General features: G+C 48.3%; 1 protein-coding gene across 2 annotated transcripts in view; it reads right to left on the bottom strand.

Moving 5' to 3' along the window:
- Positions 1-20,816, bottom strand: part of COL5A1 (collagen type V alpha 1 chain) — a 152,153-nt gene that overhangs the window by 63,656 nt on the left and 67,681 nt on the right. For both annotated transcript variants that reach the window (XM_040531072.1, XM_040531073.1), the window contains exons 6-13: positions 19,260-19,406; positions 18,840-19,088; positions 14,701-14,850; positions 14,311-14,367; positions 10,560-10,601; positions 10,220-10,282; positions 3,524-3,598; positions 2,145-2,237 (exon numbers count right to left, since the gene is read on the bottom strand). In XM_040531072.1, coding sequence (XP_040387006.1) covers positions 2,145-2,237; positions 3,524-3,598; positions 10,220-10,282; positions 10,560-10,601; positions 14,311-14,367; positions 14,701-14,850; positions 18,840-19,088; positions 19,260-19,406 — 876 coding nt within the window. The remainder of the gene's footprint in view (positions 1-2,144; positions 2,238-3,523; positions 3,599-10,219; positions 10,283-10,559; positions 10,602-14,310; positions 14,368-14,700; positions 14,851-18,839; positions 19,089-19,259; positions 19,407-20,816) is intronic.

Raw genomic sequence — 20,816 nt, 5'->3', positions numbered from 1 at the left:
GGACAATTTGTTCCCTCGTGACAATTCGACACTTTAAAAGAGTTGTAATTATCTGCGTACAACAGGAACTAAAATCTATCCGTGACTGAACTTGGAATGGTGTAAATATTGTACAAATGCTGGATTATGTGGCATCTTTTTACAACTCCCCATTAAAAGGGAGCTGCTCTGGAACACTGCTGGCTGGGACAGTGTCTACTTTCAGTGTCTACTGAAAGCCAAATTTTAAGGGAATAAATCAATCTAATAATGCAATTAACACCACCACCAAAAAAAAAGAAAAAGAAGAAGCACTTTCCCCTGCAGGACTCTTTTTTTCATTCCTGCCACATCCCGTAACTTCCCCGCAGAAAATTTTTTTATCTCCCTGCCCACTTCAGTATCAGGGTTTTCAGCTGAAATTGCCTGATGATAGATTGATGTTTGTCAAGGAATGGATCTTTCTGTTTATGGAAATAATCAAATTTTCATCCACAGCCCAAAAGTTGCCCAGGATATGTTAGTTTCTTCATTTTTCCCAACATTTTACTGAAAATGAAACAAACAAACCACAACAAAACACACACACACAAACAAAAAAGAAAAGAGACTTTTCTTTGGGGGGGGGGGGGGGGATACTTTGTTTTTTCAAATCAGTCACTATTTTTGACAGGCAGAAAAAAACAAAAACAACAACAACAAAAAAGTCTGAGAAAGCAGATACTTCTCATGAAACGTTGATCTGGTCAAAAAAAAGCAATTTCCCAGCAAAATAAACGCTGATGGAAAAACTGTAGGCAGCCTGGAAATTAAGACTGACGAGGTAACACGAGAATCATAATCCACCAATATCATTCTCAGAGTAAGGTTAATGGATAGGAAAATGCAGTGGCTGGTGGCACCAGGGCCATGTGCTCTGCCTGAACATGAGAAAAATTGAACTCCTTAGTTAAAGGAGAGCTGGATGGAAAGCAAAGTAGCACCAGCTGAGCCAAAGCCCTCATTATAAACCCAAAAGGGCATGTGTCACCCAGCTGGGTGGAGATCCTAAAGGACTTTATTTCACTCAAGGGTGAAAGGAATTGCTTTTTAGCCCATCAACAGCATCTGAACTACGAGTCCCAGCTGCAGACAGACGTGGGCTTTGGACACGGGGAAGCACAGCTAAGCTATGTCCTTTGATGGCTGCATTTGGCTGGGAGAGAAGCAAATCACCCCAAAGCCATCCGCTTTCATTTTTCGCCTTGCTAAACCATCTTATATTTTCCCTTTCACTGCTCAAAGCCAGGATCTGGTCCCTCCTGGACAAGACTGGGGCAAATAAATCAGAAAGGCACTCGAGGGGTCCCTGCGTTTTCCCTTCTGCTGTAATTGTGCCTGCTGCTTTTCTGCTTTTAAGATGCTAATGATCAAATGTAACCTCAGACAAGCACTTACGGAAGGGAAAATTCAAAGCTCTACTGGCTGGAAATGAAGTCTTATTTTGAACAGCTGAGTATGGAGCCTTATAGACTGACATGCTCATCCAGCTAGGGAACAGGAATTGTACTGGGAACATGCATGGCCCATCTTGTTTCACCAGTGAGCCTAAATAATAAACACTGCTGGGGATTATTTGATCATTAATCAATAAGGTCATCTAACAAAAAAAAATGGCATAGATGTTCATCATGTATTTTCAATAAATATATTAAAGGAAATTGCAGGCTGCCTGCTGAGATTCATGGAGCTGGGAACAGCTTACATCTGTGACATACATTTAATTACTGAGTGAGATTTGCTGGAAAAAATGAAAGAAAGAAAGAAATCCCCTACAGCATATACCACAACTTTTCATATAGATTCTCAAAACTGTCAGCATAAACAGCAAAACACTGCAGCAGGTTTATGTCTACTTCCATCAGCAAAAGGCCATCTCCAAGGTCTGTACGCAATTTAAAACTGAGTTTTTAGAGCCTGGCCTGTTGCTGGCCATTAGTAAAAGGCCAAGTCATGCAGGTGTCATCACCTCCAGCTATGCAGCAATCCCATCTCAGACCTAGGTCAAGAGACTGTTACCAGCATGGACGGTGCAAGCACGGAGACATCTCCTCTGAAAAGTTGAATCTTGTCCTCCTCATCAACATAGACCTGCTGCAAGAGACATCCCACTCCCCTTCACTTACCCTGGCCTGCTGCAGGATGGCTTGGGCTTGGGCCTCCTGGGCTGAAACGAGCGGTCCTTTAGAGCCAGCATCTCCTCCTCCGCTAAAGCGGAACTGATGGGAACAAGACAGACAAAGCAGGTCACGGGGTTGCTGTGTCTCCATACTCACGCTAGCCTGGTTCCTAAATAACTCCGTTCAGCATGACTGCCCCAGGCCCATCAGTGTCCTTCCAGACCACCCCATTAAGCAGCGCGCTCTCGGGTCGCCCAGCTCGCCGGCGCACACGGACTGTTTCCCATGGACATAACCGCACAGCAAATGCTGCCAGGTCAAAGCATGCACAATAGGAGGCCTTGCAGACTTTGAACTGTAAGGACCTCACGCACCACCGCACAAAACTAACACCGAAGTTCTCACAGGCCTGAGAGCCCCCATGCAGATGCTGGTGGAGATGGGGTTGTATCAGGTTATTGGGCTGGAGCTGCCTCTATGCCGCGGGACCAAGGCTGCATTTCCCAAGCGTGGCAGCGTACTTCAGGGAAACTCATCCTAATGTTTAAGCCCAAATCCTTCAACACACAAAGGATTAAAAAAAAAAAAAAGAATTATTTTTTATTTTCTTGAACTTGAAAGGGAAGGAGTTTAATGTTTTCTTCTGTCTCTTCCATCTCCAATTCCTTAATTGCATGTGTTTTGGGGTTTTGCAAGAGGAGCTCAGCAGAGTGCAGAACCTACTTGGAAGGCTCTTTCACCTCAGCTTCACCTCTGCGTCTTGCTTGGTTGGCTCTAGGTATACGACCACATGAACTTGGCAAGCAGATCCAAAGAAACAATTTATAGGCCTACGGTTGGTTTCTGTAGGGGCCAACAAACGTATTGTAATGGCCAGCTAAGCTCCATGTTGAGCACTTGGCCCAGGCTCTCCTCGGCACCCTGCCAGTAACCTACACACATATCACCCTGCGATTTGGAGCCTGTACAAGAGTGCTGCGGTTTTTCACTAAAGCCTCTTTCCCTTTGGTACCTAACCACTCATTTTCAACAGCTGGTTTACTGAGGGCTTTTTCTCATATCAAAGGAGACACAAAATATAATCACTCGTTTAGTGTCCCGGGATCAAGAAGGCTAACTTGGTTCTTGCTAGCTTCATGTAAGGGAAAAAGACAATGCAAACTAACCGCTGGTCATCAAAAGAGACGAGATACTAAAACCATGAGAACCTGGATGAACTGCTTTGAACAGCCATTAGAGGTTCTTCACCTTAAGAAGCAGGGTTCTGCTCAAAATTTGGCCCTTGGAGGTGTCTTTAGTTGCTCCCTCGTGACTTTCACCCTCCAACACTTAACTCCAAGGAGCCCAAGTAATTTAAATGCTTTTTTGGTTACATTTGTACTTACAGGCAACATAAGCATTGTCCCTGGTGGTCCTGGTAAACCATCTGCTCCTGGAAGACCTGGACGGCCAGGTGGTCCCTGTAAGAAAGGGAAATAAAAATAAACTTCTGTAACATCATCTTAGTTATGGCTGTAAAGACGTGTTGTGACACAAAGGGCTCCCTATCCTGACAGCTCACGTTGAGCGCGCTGGCATCCTGATGGTCTGGCACATTTTGTGGAAGCACATCTGTAAGCGCACATGGTTTTTCTTAGTAATTCCCTCTCCTTACATCCCGGCCCCCATATTTTCAGTGTCTGCCATAAGCAATATTTGAGTGAACAATAAAACCCTCTGCGATGTTCCAAGTCAATGGAATCAATGTTTAGTAGGGTCTCCTAAAATCTATTAAAAAGGTATATGAAACTTCATAACTCAGGTCAGCGAAATAGAAATGTGGAAAGATAAATACATTTCCGTGCATGTTCAGTCATCTGGGTCATTCCATTTTTCTCTCTTCAGTCTTTTTTTTTTGTCCTGTGAGGCTACTTCTGTCTACAACGAAGTGATCCTGTCAGCAGCTGTAAATCAGCCAAACTCTGAGGATCTCAACAGAGCTGTGCTGATTAACATCAGCTGAGTACCTTTAACTTACACTAAAGAAACAAGTACGTAATAAAAGATGTATTGATGAAGCTATAAATAATCAAATATGGCCAATTTCCATAAGACAGCCCACAGATTATTCGCACTCCCAGTTGTGGACTTGGCAATAAGTTTAAGTTAACCCAAATTTGCATATCCATCCACCAACCCTACATACAAATGAGGATGACATCCAACCACTGCAAGCAGAATTGCAATTTTCACACCAGCTTAAAGGGCTGAGAGTGACTTGATCTTGACCCAGGAGCTCTGGTGCTCACTTCATGGCAAGGTAGGCAGAACTGCCTGGCCAGCAGCTCAGGCTTGAGGATCTGGACACTCCCCTGGTCAGTAAATGCCAACAATAAAGTCATCTGTGGAGGACCAAAGCTCTTAGAAGGGCAAGTGATAAACGTCTCCGTCAGTTCTTATTCTCTCCCATTTGTCTGAAGCTCTTAAGCCCATACAGACACCGAACAAAAGGGAAAATAAAATACTGCCACAATCCCAGATGCTTATGGACTCGCTGCACGGACACAGAAGAGCCAGGCCTTGTCCTGAGAAGATGCATGCTCACCACACAATGCAAAGGAAGGTGGGTGAAGCTGGGAGAGGGAGGAGGGAAAGACAAAAGGGCACAAAGTCCCTAAAGCAGAGCATTAAAAAAAAGTAGTTGAAGCGTTACCGTTGCCTCACTGTCTTGCATTCAGACCTGGGCGCTCATTGGGTCTATTTCTACAAATGGGGCATCTAAAAACATCCTTCAGACCTGCCTTGGTTTGGGCTGAGGGTCTCAGGCCATCCTGGAAGTGATGTTTTCTTCCCCCACATCTCGTCTCAGCCGTGCAGCTCCCTATTTCTGCAGGTGCACTGGACTTGGCTTCACCTCACATCTTTTCGCTCCCTCCCCTTCCCTCTCTGCCTTGTTTAACCTAACATCTCCTTCGTCGTCTCCCTCTTAAAAAGGAACCCAAAGCATTCGAGCCAAAGTTCCGAGCCCTAAATTAGAGCCCAGCCCTGGGGAACGACAGCCACCGTCACCCCACCCCGCCGGGCTGTTCCCCTGCCCTGCACCACAATCACAGGGCGGCGCGGTGCCGCGGGCCAGGCGCCCAGCTCCGCACTGCAACCGGCCCGGAATAACAACGCCGCTCCCAGCGCCGCAGCAGCCAGCGCTGCAGCCCGTGATTTATCATCAAAACCACCCAACAGCTCCCTCAGCGCCGAAGGAAGGCTGCGCGACACGCCAGCCCATCCATTTTTCAAGACAAGCTCATGATGTTACATTCCTGGTGTTTACTTAGTCTGGCCGACACCGGAGTCCCTGGCTCTGCTGACGAGGTGCAGAGGGCAGCCCCGTCTGCTGCACCAGCAGCACCATAAATAATTTAGGCCAGGCTCATCTTATATAATAAACTTTCTTCCCTCTCTCTCCTCTCCTTTAGCTCCGGTCCCCCGTATGACGGATCAGGAATGAGCTTGTTTATCTCTCGTTGTGTACTCTGCCCGACAAATGTTGGTGGAATGTTTTTCTCCATAAACGCCTCGTTTTGTTTCAGGTTGGGTGCGTGAGGTCTTTTCCTTGTGGGGTGGCGCAGTGGGGGGCAGCGGTATGGAGGAAAAATCAAAACCACAAAGCACTTTGTAAATTTAAACTGAGGCTGGTTTGCAGAAACCTCGGAACGCCTTTAAGAAACGCAGCACGCCAGACCCTCCGTTGGTGTAAATCTGTGTCACTCTCATTATGTAAATAGAGATCTGCTGATATACAGCAACCAAGGATGGGAACTTCAACTTTCATTTGGTGCAGTGCTCCAAGATGCCACGCTGAGCACAAACACTAATGCAATATTTCAAGGGAACGTTTAAACTCACATCTGTGTTAGTTCTCATGATCATCACATAGGAGACAGTGACGGACAGACACACGGTGGGTGTTGAGAACGGTGCCCAGCAGCAGGCACACAGACCCACCCACTAGCCCACAGTTTTGAGCTTTAAGTCAAGGATTTTTTTTCTACCCTGGCCAGAGAATTGCATGAGAAAAGATCTTTCTCACAGCGTTTAGGGTTTTCTGTGTAAGGCACCGCTTGCGACCTGATGGAAGAAAGGGTACCCTGAAAGCTTCAGGCCTTTCAGAACCGCAGGAAGGATTTTAGGGATCCTATTAAACTCCTGAGATGAAAAACAATTCTCAGTGGAAATAAGGCCATGGAGACATTATGACTGCATGAGCTTGGAAAATGTAACGAGGGCTTTGAGACCAGCTTTTGCTCAGAGCTGGAGGGAGGCTGCTCAGAAGCCCAGCAGCACCAAGGCACCCACATTTATTTCCCAACACGCAATGGGGTCAGCGACCAGGCTGAGATTTGCTATAATGCTACAGACCATCTTGTTTAAAATAAAAAAATAAATAAAAATCTCCCCTTTTCTTCATTCCATTCTGGAGTACCCACGAAACAGCTCTCTGGCCTCCTAAGTGCCGTATTTCTTTCTTCCCACCGCTTGAAAGAAACCCCCCGATCAGCCCTCTGCTACCTCCCACAAACAGGCTGCTCTGCAGCTTTGCTGGTGATGCGAGCTCCTCTTTGCTTTGTAAAGTAACTGGGATAAATGAACAAACTGACATGATGAATAAAACAGAGCTAAATGAGTGTTGGCCAATATTAACATAGCTGAATATTGTTCGTATATTAATTCGGTGCACCTGCCTGATTGCAAATAAGTCTTTATCAGATGCAGGCATAAGAAATGTTCCTCACTGTGCACATATAAGTGCCATGTAAATTCATGAGCTATGCACAGGGTTAATAACAAACAAATTAAAGAGGAGCTGCTCTAATTGAAAAGAGTGTTTTAATACACTTTCAGTTCCTGGCTCTGCAAGTTCATCACTTCTCCATGCACAATATGTTGGATTACATTCTGTTCTGGACACTGTAAAAGCAGGATGTGCTGTCTGGGCTAGAATGCAAATTAAGCCTTTAATTTCAGGGTGTGTAACGACAACACCAGGGACAGCGTGTCTGCTGCTGGTTGGCTTTGCACGGCCATTCAGGAGGAGCCTGACCAGCAAACGTCTGCGTGGACAAGCGGCAGAAGCACCACCTCCCTCCTCATCAGGGTCAGCACCCATCCTGGCACGCAAATAATTGTTAGGAGCAGGGGAAGAGCATCGAGGGGAGCAGCAGAGCAAGCTGGACCCATGGAGGCTGAACATGAGGGCAAATGAAGACTACCAAGGGCCTGATGGAGCCACACAGCTGTGCTGACTAATCCTAGGCTGCCACAAGATTTGTGCTGCAAAACACTGCTGGGACCTTGCCCGGCTGAACTGTGGATGGTCCCCTACAAACTCCAACACCGAAGGATGCAGAGCCCTGCCAGGGCACTGCAGGAAGACTCAGATCCGTGGTGGCTCGAGGGTTAAGCAAACCTCGGAGCGGTGGCCCTGGTGCCCAGCCGCGGGCTCGTGGCTGCGTATTGACTTTCTGAGCTCGCAGACACCGATCGATGGAGCTCAGGCAGGGCCTCTCGTTCTCAATCATGTCACAACCACAAGAAATGTTATTACTGTTCCATCAAAAAACCAACAATAAATACACCAGGAGTGTAAATGAAGCGGGGGTCTTTACAGAAGGGGTCCGGGGGGTTGCAGCAGCATGGCAGCCAGCGAGCTGTAGCCAAGGCCCCCGGGACCAGCGAGGCAACCAGGAGCCTTAATTAAAAATAGGGGGCCCAAGCCAGGGTCACTGCACACTACCCCAACACCTAAGCAATCTCCTCAAGTACACCTGAAAACCACACCAGGCACCTTCCAGCACAGGCCAGCAGTGGTTTTATTTCTCTCAACACTTGCATTTTGCAAGACATGTCCTCAGGCTGGGAGGCGAGTACGGAAGGTTTGGAGCCAGCTGGTTGCCTCGTCCCCCAGCAGGCAGGGAAGGTGGCAGTGCAGCTGGTCCTGCTGTGCCCCAAGGATGGCAGCCAGGCCACGGGGAGACATCCCACAACAACGGGGCGTTGTTTTCAGTGAGCACCAAAATGCAGTTTCCCATCTCTTGCTTTTTTTTCCTGGTGAACGGGTGGGCTGGAGAACCACCTTGATGGGTGGGAGAGGAAGGGTGCAAGGGCGGTGCTGGGGAGGACAACAGCTCAGGGGGACATGGGGCTGAAAAGAGACCCAGGAGTGTTGTTCCGGAGTGACCCCAAGCCTTTCCTGCAAGGGACCACAGGTGGACTTTAAAAGCTGAGGGTAGGAGAGACTGGTGAAAACCAGCTCAGCCCCTGCTTAATGCAGAGAGTCCCGCTACAGAGGATTTAGGGAAGAACATTTAGCTGGTCTAGCTGGAGTTTTCACATTGTGGTTCATCTCATCCTAGTGTGGAAGTGTGCTCAGCCATTTCCAGAGGGGCTGCCACTGGTGCTGCCTGCCTGCAGGGTTAAGGAGGAATAAAACCCAGAGGATTTGATGCAGACCCGATAGTTACTGCAGAGGCAGCCATGCAAACCTCCAGCATCGCTTAAGCATTAAAAACAAAGCTACGCTGAGCTCCTTTGTAGCACAGAAATCTCGTTCTGATTCTCTGCAACGGAGCAAATTCTCCCTCGTGTTCATTCTGGGTCTTAGGTTATGCAATTGAAATAGAAAATAAAATGGAAAATAGATAAACAGCAATGCTACAACACGAATCCTTAACAGGAGTCGCAGCAATCTGCTGTGTTGAGATGTGCATCAGAACAGCACAACACCCTCGTCTGCATGGACATTCCCATTTGAGCCTGAGCAGCTTCTCCCACCCTGTACAGACAGGATCCAACAAAATCCAAGAAATTCTGCCAGCAGAGCACGAAACCCTGCAGATGCAAAGGGTCTGGGTCCCCCTGTCCTTTCCCTGCTGGAGCCTGGGGACAGATAGGACAATTCCCCACCCAGAAAGCAGCTGCTAAAACAGCGGAGGACACCGTGGTATGTCAGACCCTGCTGCGTTATCTGCCGGGAAAAGCTGCTGAGGCCCTGACCATCAGATTGGGGAGTGTTTGCTGATAAGTGCTCCCTCCATCGCCGAGGCATTCTGCATTCACCGGGTGACAGCACTGACAGCTGCGGGACGCGGTGCATCCAGGCACATCTCCTGCAATCAGCATCACTGCTGCTCTCCTCCCGCCCGCGCTTTCCCAGAGAAAGGCTGGAAAAATAGACCTCCAGCCAGCCTGCCTTCAAAGAGCCATCTGTAGGCATGCTTTTTGGCCTTTTGGTCACTGAGACTCTATGCCTCAGGCCACAAAGAGCCCTGTCCTTAGGGCTGCTTTTATTTTTAGGTGAACTTCTAGCACCCGCTAAAATTGCTCCCAGCAGCAGCCCTTGAGCCTGACGTGGTCCTGGACACTTGCCTTGGTGCAAGTGCCTGGCCCCATTACAGCTGGTTTTGCTCAGTGAGGACAATCCAGGCTTTCCCTGCATGCCTAATGCTTATACACCTCTTGCTGAGCTGAGGCTTGAGTTCAGCAGCCCCCAAAATAGGGGTGAAAAACACAGCGGGACGGTGGTGTGACCCCAGGGGCTGTGCTGGATGCAACCAAAACCAACCCCTCTGCTGCAGGACTCGCACCAGCTGAGAAGAGGATTCAGAATCACAGCGAACTCCAATTTACTGTGCTCATGGCTATTTTGTGCATTGGCTCATCCTGTTTTCCCAGTGCCCAGCTCCCATGCTTTAATGAGCAGCAACGTGCCAAATGGTGCAGGCAGAGAGCGGAGGGTTTGTCAGCCTTGTTCTTGGTTCTAACCTGGAGAAAATTGTTTAATGCAGCTCACTAGTAGTGTGGCTAGTCCCCAGCCATTTGTCCCTGGATGCAAAGGTCTGCCCTTTACCCTGGCACAAGCATCTTTTAGGGCTGACATCCTCTTCACCCAGCTCTGAGGCATTAAGACCAAGGACTCAGAGAGGGAGTGCTATCAAACGCCTCGTGCAACCAGCAGAATTTAGGGTTCCAATGATGCACCACAGTCCCGCTTTGAACACAAAAAAATGACAAAAGGCTTCAAAGAGGAGAAGAATGGGGGTACTCACTCTCTCCCCAGGGTCTCCCATAAGGCCCACGGGTCCAGTTGGTCCTGGAGGTCCTGGAAGGCCCTAGGATAGAAAAAAAAAAAAGCCACTGAATGAAAATGCGCATTATTTGTAACATTCATAGAAAGCGCAGGAAAAGAAATAGAGCTTTCTGTTTATTTTTGCTCCAGAAAATAGACTCCAAAGCGCTCTGTACACATGCATGGCACATGGAAGCGATGCATCCCGGACACAGACGGGTGCTGAGCCCTCCATGGGCATCAGCTCCCTGCAACGCACACGTCCAGCACCGCAGAGCCACACGCACCCTCCAGTGAGGTGTAAACAAAGTGCCACTTACTGCTGGGCCTTCGGGACCAGGGGGGCCCTCCACAAGCATTCCCTAAACAAGAGGGAGGAAAAACACAGTGATTAGCAGGGCACATCCTCAAAGTCACCTCAACATCAGGGCTGCAAACCCAGTGCTTTGTCTGTCCTTAAGTATTTCATGTCTTGCTGCTGGGTCCGGGCATCCCAGAAGCTGAGCAGTTCCCATTCTCTCTCAGTGACACCACCTGCCCATTGAAAAGCCAAATACCATTTATCTGGATCACGCAGGGCATGGCAGAACAGCCCTTTCCCCCAGCACCAAGCCTTGCCACAGCACAGGGTCACCTTCCATACCAAAACCCTTCTCCCTTAGCTCAAGGGCAGGCAAACCTGGGGCACGTGCAAACCTCAGCTATGCTGCAGTGGGAGAAGGGCTCATTGTCAGGAAGAAGCTGTCTCTAAGCCCAAGCAGCTTTAAAAAAAAAAGTTAATAATCAAACTGCAAGGTGCTTTTTTTTTTTTTTTTTTTTTTTTTCTGAAATTACTTTTCCTAGCAGGCTGCACACCGTGATTTACTCTGTGTACCTAGGAAATCACTGTGTGGGCAAAAGGGTGGAATAATGTTATTTCATTCCTTTTAATCTAAATATTTTGTCATAACTTTAAATCAGATCTATCATGCACTCAGTAGAATTGAGAGTTTTTTTTTTTTATTTTCCCCCTCATTGGTATGTAAGAGGCAGGAAAGAAACCTCCCAATAAGCCAGGCAAACGTTTTCCAGCAGGCATCGGGACGCTGTGCTGGGAAGAGCCCCACAGCCAGCGCTGCCCTTTTATCTCGGGACCAGTGACCACGCACCCAGCGGGCACCTCGCTCGAGCCACGGCGCTTTCAGCCCTTGCCAGCTCCTCTGTGAAACTGGGGACATCGCTCCCAGGGGATGCAAGCAGCCCACGGAAGGCTGCAGACCCCCACGGGCTCGCCTCGGGGGAAGCAAGTGCTTGGTCTTGAGCCACCCTCGGCTGGGCTCTGGTGCTAAAAGCGTCGGCTGAGCCCGCGGCAGCAGACAGGGCTGAGCTGAATGAGTCTGAGATGGGGAGAAGAAAACCCAGGCCTGCCCCCAAAGCCACCGTGTCTAACCCCAGAGGAGCAAAAATTAGACCAAGCATGCTGTCAGGAACCAGCCTTGCTTCCATTAGTGCTGTTTCGGCACCGTTAATGCAGGGCCAGCGCTATTTTCTGTCCTTCCCCACACCCATACTCTTCATTACCATGTCGTTTAAATCTGCTTTCCGCTTCATTTGGGTGCATTTGGGAAAATGTGCTACTAGCACCTGCATCGTTCTCCATGGGTAAAGAGAACAGCTCACAGCCTTTGCCCTGCACCCATTCTGAGAGCAGTGTCACTGACTGCCACGGAGCCACAGCTCTCTTTTGGGTGTAAATTAGGGGGAAACCTTACACAACACTGCCTCAACCCTCACTAAGTGAGCTATTCGCTGTTGTGGGCTAGTAAGATGTGGCAAGCTATGCCGATACAGAAGGCCCCCCCCAAGGAATGACATCTGCTAAGCACCAGCTCCTTTTCAGTCCCCAACGAGGATGTTGCTCAGAAAACCCCAGAGCTCCCAGCAAACCCACAGGGGCACCCCTAGGCCCGTCCCTGGTGACACTGAGACCAACGATGGCACATTTTGGTGTGGCAGGCTCCGAAAATGAAACCAATGCCACCCCTTCCCCTTCACCAGGCTAGTAAGTGTCTCCAGTCCGGTGCTGAGAGCCACAGCCCACCTCTGCCCCCCCCAGGACTTTTCTGGGGGCTGCCGGGTGCCAGCATCACCACGGCCTGAGTGCGCACAGCACCAGGGCTCTGCTTCCCACAGCTGGCTGCAGGATGCTCCCCGGCACGGAGGGGTCTGGGCTAATGAGCCAATTCACAACACAAACATCCTTGGCATCTCCCCGTATTTATCTGTTGGTTTACGTTGAGCCCTAGCTTTAGGGACATCTGGAGAGTCTCCTCGGCAAGGGATCTCTGCTGTTTACACAACGGGCTCAGCAACACGAGGGGCAGAAACACGAGGCGGATCTGGGACCAGCCAGGCAGGGCAGGACACCCCATAGCTGGGACACTGGGGGGGTCCCAACATCCCCGTGCCCCCAAGCAGGACCATCCTCACCCCACGCCTGTGCTGCCCTGCTGCCTCCAGCGAGCGTCAGCACCGAGCAAGGATTGGGGGCCGGGCGGCGTGAATGAAAAGCTGAGAAAATTCAGCAGAACCCGCCTTCCCTGCTTGGTTTTTATTTCCCCGTTCTGCGGCAGCCCCGATCAGAACCGAGATAAAGAGCACGGCGAATGTGAATTTCTCTCTGCTGAGGAGGAACCGAGCGGAAAGGAACGAGGCAGCATTTGGTCTTGTTTACTTTCTGGCAAAAGCTATACGTGGCTCCAGTGTTTTGAAATAGTAAAGGCGGCCAAATTCTTTCTGGATGATTAAACTTAACTATTTTGTTCGCTCTGTAGTGTTTCGGATTGGTTCTGGCCGAGGGCAGGCTGCTGAAGCCGTTTTCCCCGCGTCTTTCTGCTCGCCCCCCACCCTCCCCACGCCACGGTTCAGCGCATCGCTCGCTCCCTGCCCTTTGTTTGCAGCCTGAGAGCGGGACCCAGAAGGGAAACAGAGGAAGGAAGGCTTGGAAATGCTTTTATCAAGCAGGCGGGGAGGCTTGCAGAGCCCTGCTGCTGCCCCCCCAGCTCCTCCATCGCCCCACTGGCACCGGCAAAGTCTCCTCAAGAAGGAAATGGAGGAAAAATGCAAAGGAAAATGAGGGGCTGGGGGCGACGGGAAGTGCTGCTGCCGCGCTGGGCGCCGCATGGGCCCTCAGCCAAGGGAAATTAGGTTAACCAAGCTGCTGGTGTGCAGCGAGCCTGTGCTTGGCCCTTCGGGGACGCTGCTGATGGGGTAACCGCAGGGATGCAAAGCCCCCAGTTCCAGCCCGGGGGCACGTTGGCACCCAGCAAGGGGCAGACACACATTAACTGCCCGAATTGAGCCACAAGTGGCTGTCCCAGCACGAGCAGGGCTGGGGACTGCGGAGCCCCCAGCTCCATGCACACCTACAGAGGGATGCTCGCTTGGAAACCCACATTTTCTGCAGACTGCAAAGGGCACGGGCAGTTTTTATTGCTCTTCAGAAAGAAAAAAACACCTCGGGAGTGGGCCAGGGCAGAATTGTAAAGAAGGAAAGCGTTGAGTTTCCCTCCTGGGACAGCACAGGGCTCCTCTGGAATTGTGAGGCTGGTGGGGGCCAGGAGCAGATGGAGGAGCAAGCCTTGCTGCTCAGCTCCCACCCGATGTGCAGTGGGAACCCTTTTATTTCCACAGAGCTGACCCCATTAGTTGCACCATTAAAGGCGGCCCCAAGCTGCAGGTTCAGGTCAGGATGGGACCCAGCCACCAGCTGCAGAGGTCCTCAAAATCCCACAGAGCTGGGGACGGCCTCTGCCTGGCACTTCCATTTTACATGGCCTGGGTTGTTACAGCGAATGAGAGATGTCATGGGAAATTTTGCACTTCCTTCCTAATTTAGGCTGCTTTGTGAAATTACAAAAAAAAAATGATTACAGGATTTTATATTAAAATGAACCAAGTAATTCTTTCATGGGAAATTTTCCTCCCAGCTACACAGCGGAATACAGAGCACCAAATCACACAGAGCACACCCTTTATGCCTTTTTCCTTGGGAAAAAAAAAAAAAAAAAAAAGAACAGAGATCGATCTTACCGGCTCAATAATTGCAGGCTCCCCCTTCTGTCCTTTCTCACCCCGCGGGCCCCCGATCTGCAGCACAGGACAGAAGAAGAAAGGCAAAAAGTTGATGAGAACACCACTCACACCACCAACACGGCCCCATGCAGGACCTGGGGATATTGAGGCAGCTTCTGCCACCAGAGGACTGCGGGTTTTTGTAGGGCAGAAATGGGACACCTCCACCCAACCAGGACATGGAGCTATTTCTTGTACAGCAAGCACATGCATCGAGGTGGATGAACCCAAGTGGGATAGGAGCCCTTTGCAGTGCTCACCTCTATGCTATCATTGTGGGAACGTTCAATAACATTAAATAAAAACATTTTGAACCAAGTTTACATCCGACGGAAGAAGCACTCTCACCCCTTCGTAGATGGTGTCCTGGTTTGCAGGCATCCCCGGCCCGATATCAGGAGACACGGTTCTGTCGTAGTAGTTGTAGTAATTTCCATCGTATTCTTTTATTGTTTCCTCGGTGAAATCTTTATCCAGGTCGTCTCCTTCTTGAGGGTTCTGAAAGCAAGAGGAGGAACACATCAGGATGTAAACTTCTATAGGATGCACATGCTGAAAACCTAAGGGTAGACAGTGAGTTTGGGGAAGTGAAGCAGCTTTATAATAATAGCTGCAAATAAAAAGCAGAGAAGTTCAAATCTGGAGTTTTAAGGTCTCCAGTGACCTTTAAGAGTCTTCTCCAACGGCAGGATCTTCACATTGATGTGTACCCTGGCCTTCCCTGGGATTTCTCCATCAAATCCCAGACATAACACTGGGTGTAACAGCCTGAGCGAGGGCAGCAAAGCAGCACAGCAAGAGCTCACGCCAGGACAACCCAACATGCTCCAGAAGCTTGAAGAAACATGGAACCAAAGTTTCTAGCTCCAGGCCCTGCTCATCTCTCTCAGCCTGAATATTGGAGTCGCTGGATTATTAAGCACCAAAAAAAAAATCACATCCAGTCTCATTCTAAAAAGTCATGTCAAAAATGCAACGTGTCATTACGAGAATCCAATTACGGGAGGAAATGTGGAAAAATCCAAGTTGCTTATACAAAAACCTCCTGTTTGTTTTGTCTGGCATCCAAGTCAGTTGTGCTTTTCCAAGGAGCAGTAGCAGAAATTTTTACAAATCTGATTCATTAATCCCTAAATCCTGTCTGAATCTTCACAGCAACAGATACTATGGTCTATAAACAAGGATATTAAATAAATAGCAGAATTTCCTTGCTTATGTCCATCTCCTTGCCCTTTCTGTAGCCTTGCGGGCAACTGTCTCTGGCACCCTTCAGTTTGAAGAGCACCATAAAGAAGAACATGTGCTGATAATCATTTTGTTTCTTTCCCATCCAGGTAATGACCAAAATGGTCCATAAATTGAATTATTTCCAGTGCTTCCCAGAGAAATCATCTCCTCACTGCTGTGAATTCAGAACTACTTAAATGCCACCACCACTTCCAGACCTCATTTTCCATGCCCAAACTGCTCAGAATCCATAAGCATGAGCATCTGTACCTAAATGCAAGAGGATTTAAAGAATAAGCCTGGTGCTAAGGCAAACATACAAAGATTTAGGCTCTCTCATATCACTTCCCAGCCCTGCCCACTTTATCATTTAATTAGCAGGGAAAAATTCATGACAAATCATCCTGTCTCATATTCTCTTGGATCAGAGCATTGAAAAACTGGGGACAGAGGTAAAATCCAAAAGAGCACCACAGAATTTCACGGGCCTGGTCCTGCTACAAAATAATGCTCTCTTAATACCCTGCTTTTCTCTCCCTCTTCTTTCGATATCATTGCCAGCTTCTCAGAGCCATTTGGAAACTGATTTTGCCTGATTCTAACATTAGAGAATTGTCCATTCATGGTATAGAGTAGAAAACTTTAAAAGCAAATTTCTTTGCCAGCATTTAACATGAAAACTTCTGGTTACGATTCTCAATCCAAAGTCTGGGCAAGGCGAAAAGCTGGCTGCAGGCTCTTTTATTAAAGTTTGACGCATTTCATAAGTAGCCTCTAAACATTTTTGAGAAAGGTATTTGATAGCATCACTGATAGACTTGAGTTGCTTCTAGATCAATTTTTTGACATAGCAAAAATTTGCAGCTTATGTTTATGGACTTTTTTTTTTTTTTTTTAACAACCCGATAGTGACTCTTGCTTAGAAAACTTGGAAAAATGAGCATTATTTTTCCTTTGTACCATGCAAATGGATCTAGTGCTATCACACCTCTTATCCTGTTAAAAATCTTTTATCTGGGTTTGCACTTTGAAACCTCAAAACCTGTTTATCTTTCTGTAAAGCTTTTAGAGATAATACAGCAAGCTTTTTTCAAATTGCATTTCCTGACATTAACATCAAAAAAGTCTGTTTTGATACTTGATATCCCCAAATCAATTTGCATGGAAAGAGGTAATATTCTGAATAACTGTGCAGAGCAGAAGGAAAGTTCTCTATGCCGAGATATGCAGGTGCTTTGGAAAAAACAAAACAAAACAAAACTAAAAATAATCTCCTTTACAATGAGAACACAGCCCAAAAAGAAAACAAGAGGTCAAAAAATCATCGTGCACAATACTGCGATTCTTTACTGATAACAGCTTCTTGTAAATCACCTTTTAGCCTTCCCTTTTAAGAACGTGATGCAGATAGGAAGCCCTTGGTATATGCATCTAGACAAGCAAAGTAAACTGCTTGATGAATAGCGGGCAATGAACAAAATGTATCTGTCCCCTGCTCCTTTTGTTCATGGGAGTATTGCCTACTAAATCTCAGAACTGCTCACTGGCATTTATCACGGAGTTATCAGCCATAATGAAGCTCAAGCCTGGGAAAGTTAATAGACACTACCTGCCCCCAAAACCTCACACATCACCCCCTGAAAGGTCCACTTGTGTAAGACTGAGTCGCCTTATAAATTCGGATGGAGGAATTGCTATCTTCCCAAAGCAGGTGAACTCCAGCGCCAGACACCCCCACTTCCACACTGCTCGCAGGCAGCTTGCTCAGCCGCTGGGTTAAAGGGTTCTGTTTCTGCCTCCTCGAGAGTTCACAACTGGAGGTGGGGCCCTTACCTTCCACATCAAGGTGTGAACCTGAAACCCACATCCTCCGCTGGGATCCTTGCACCTCAGGCTGCCACTTTTGGGGAGCCTGCGCCGCGTCACACTGCGTTAGCCTTTGCCTCGGTGCGTGGAAGTCTCCCTCAGCTGCACAAGCTGTCCCCCTTCCTCTGCTCATCACTGAGCGATTCAGTGGAGCAACTGGGTGAACTGGAGCAGCCTCCCACCCCTGCAGCCTTCCCCTTTCACATGCAGGCTCTTCTGGAGTTTCTGGGGACCAGATCTGGGGACAAGACATCTCGCACGCCCCCTCCTGCAAGCTGCTTTGCTGAGAGCAGACTCAGTTTTCACAAAAGAAAGCTTTGCAGTGGGTTTCCCTGAACTATCCTCCTCTTCGATTTCCTTTTCCTAAAGGAAAAAGTGCTAACGTGGCCCTTGAGCCTCTTATTTCCTCTTTCAATTTTTTTTAAGGTCACCCTATCCAATCTTCAATTCTTCTTTATTAGAAAGTTCAAGCTCGGCCAGAGATTTCTGGCCGTTCGTCAGGAAACAGAAAAAAAGTTTCCCATCCATTCGTTCCCTCAGGTTGGTGCTCACTTCCCTCAGACATGCTGGAGTGTTTTCTGCTTCTGTGTATCGCTTTGGGCCGCCCAGCTGCCTCCTCCATGGCAGCTCCATCCCCAGCTGCTGGGCTCGATCCCATCACCCTACCAGCCCTCGCCTCCAGCTGTGCTCCAGCTGCTTGGCTCTTCCAGACTTTTTCCCTCCAACACCTCTGAATTCAAGTTTTTGGGTCCAGCTCCAGTTATTTTGGCCTCTTTTGCCACCCTCCAGAACCTCCCAGAAAGCCTTGAGTGCTGCAGTCCCATTCCTCTCCACTCAAGGAGGAACCACAAAATTCTGCCAGGTCCTAACAAATCCCCCCAGAAACACCATCCCACTATTGATGCCCCTTGCTGATGCTCCTGTATCATCTGAGGATGAGACCAACGTAGGACTACCTGAACTCCTACATAAAAATAAAAACTGGGCAAGACTTAAGGGTAGAATGGTCTCAAGTGCGGCATATTTCAGTTGAAGCATATTAAGTAACTAAACATGCAATTACTCCAGAGAATATCAGCTCTAAGATCCAGACTGATCTCATTTTTAGTAGATCTGTACTCGAAATAGAGGTCTATCTGTGGACAAATGTAATAGTTTAAAAACCAGAGCAAATTTTTCCAGGATAACAGTCCTCAATCAAATCCTAAATATCTGTATTCCACACCCTGAAATATCTCGAGTAAGAGTATCTGTTATGGAACGTCTTCTTCCAACAGCTGCCCAAGCCACCTAGAGATTTACCATATGGATTATCACATCTCCTTTGCTCAGGGCTATGAAATATCAGAAGTAATAAAAAACAAAGCGAAAGGAAAAGTATTCATTAAAATTACATCAGTCTCGTTGTAGGTGACGACGGTACTCGTGGGGAGCTCAGCTTCCACGGCGTTTTCGGTGAGTCCACCCTCAGGGTCTACTTCTTCATTGTAGTTGACATCTTCGTACGGGAGAGGCGTGAAGTACTCCTCGTTGATGGTCTCGTAGTTGTACTCGTCCACGAGGGGGTCGTCCACCGCAGCGTCCCCTTTCGTCCGCCCCGTGGGGTTCCCTGTGTCGGGTGACGGTGTGGGGGCGGGATAGTCCTGTTGGAGAAACACAGCTAAAATGCCAGAACCAGAGAAACAGAACGGGTGTTCTGCACCATCCTCCACCCCTCAGCTCATCGCTCGATGAAGGTGCTTTTTTTCTTTTTTTTCTTTTTTTTTTTTTTTTTTTTCACCAACCACCCCATTGCCAGGACCCCGCGTCGGTACCTGCTTGGTCTCAGGTCGCTCTCCAGCAGCCACTTCGGGGGGGGCAGGTTTGGTGGTGGGTGCCTCAGGCTTTACAGCTTCATCAACGTCTTCGTAGTAAGGGTACTCGTAGTAGTAGGTGTCACCTTCTCCCTCCCCATCGGTGTACTGCAAAGAGAAAACACGAAGCAGAAAATAAGCTGGTGGCACCCAGCACGCTCCTGCCAGCCCTTTCTAGGTTTTATTTCACATCGGTGGGCCACGCCGTGGTGCAGATCAGCACGGCACCATCCTTCCCTTCCTCTTGTTCATCAGCTTCTGCAACGCCTTCACCAAGAGCCTGCCTTTGGGCTGATTGCTTTGACAATTGCTGTGATTTCAGGTTCCCAACAATCTGAGCCATGGAGCATGTTCTGCCTTAGAGAGAACTGAAGCCACCTTGCTGGAATTTAGTCACCCGTGATAGCATAATCAAACAAAAAGTGATTTTTTATTATATGTCCAATTGCTGAGCCCTCTTGGGTCACATCTCAGACACGCAGAAGGGGATGAACGCACACTCAGAGAAGCAGGGCTGCTACTTTCACTCCTCTGATTGCACTAACAGTGTGCGTGTGATTTCCCATCTGCCATGACCCGGAGGCGGAAGGGCTTCAAAACCAAGATATTTTCAGGGTTTTCCACAAGGCGTCAGTCATTCTTCAAAATGAAATACAAACCAAACGTCTGGTTACAGCCGGGCATGGCAAATCTCTTTGCCAGTCCATCGCTCTTGCTGGCAGCAGATGCCAGCACATGGAAGAGTTATCCTTACACAGGGCCTTACGACAAGCCAGCTCTTGTTGCATTGCTGGCTCAAAAAGAGATTTTTTTTTCCTACTACCATATATTTTGACCATAGAGTCTATTTTATTTTGCTTTTTTGTTTCTCCAGCAGCACTGGCGGCACAGTTACAGCACTTCGCTGCCGTGCTCTGCCTCATGCTGCAGATTTTTAACCTAAGCCCAAAACTGCCCAAGCTGGAGCAGGGCGATGGCATCACAGCTTGGTGGGGATGTGGCAGGAGCCTGCAGACCCCAGACCAGCTGAAAGACGGCGTGCACACAAGCACCTACGAATGGGGCAGAAGCAGCAGCCAAGGAACTGAGAAGCAGCTGAGGGTGCCAGACACTTTAATTGCTGTGAGCTGGGCTCAAGACCTCTCCTAAAAGTGTAAAATTCAGGTGATGGTCTTCTGGAAATCAGCCATGTCCAGGCATTTCCAATTGCGCAGCAGAAATAAAGAGGCACACTATCAGGCGGTTTTTTGTTTGCCTGTTTGTTTTTGTTGTTTTTTTTTTTTTCCATTTTTTTCCATAAAGAAATAAATCTGACTGTAGAAAAAAACTAGCTAGCACAGCAGCATGTACAGGAGAAATCATTACAGATCAGCTGGGAACATTTCTGCCAAAATGAAATTCAAATGGCAAATGCACAGGCAAAAAAAAAATACTTCTCCTGCCCTTGCCACCTGTTTCAAGAAAGTACTAATAAAAAAGTGCTTAATCTCTTTTCAAGTTTAACAGTAAAAATTGGAA

Source organism: Cygnus olor, chromosome 19 (assembly GCF_009769625.2).
Source record: "Cygnus olor isolate bCygOlo1 chromosome 19, bCygOlo1.pri.v2, whole genome shotgun sequence".
NCBI lineage: Eukaryota > Metazoa > Chordata > Aves > Anseriformes > Anatidae > Cygnus > Cygnus olor.
Note: the sequence above shows the minus strand (reverse complement) of the source record. Positions and strands in the feature narration are given on the sequence as shown.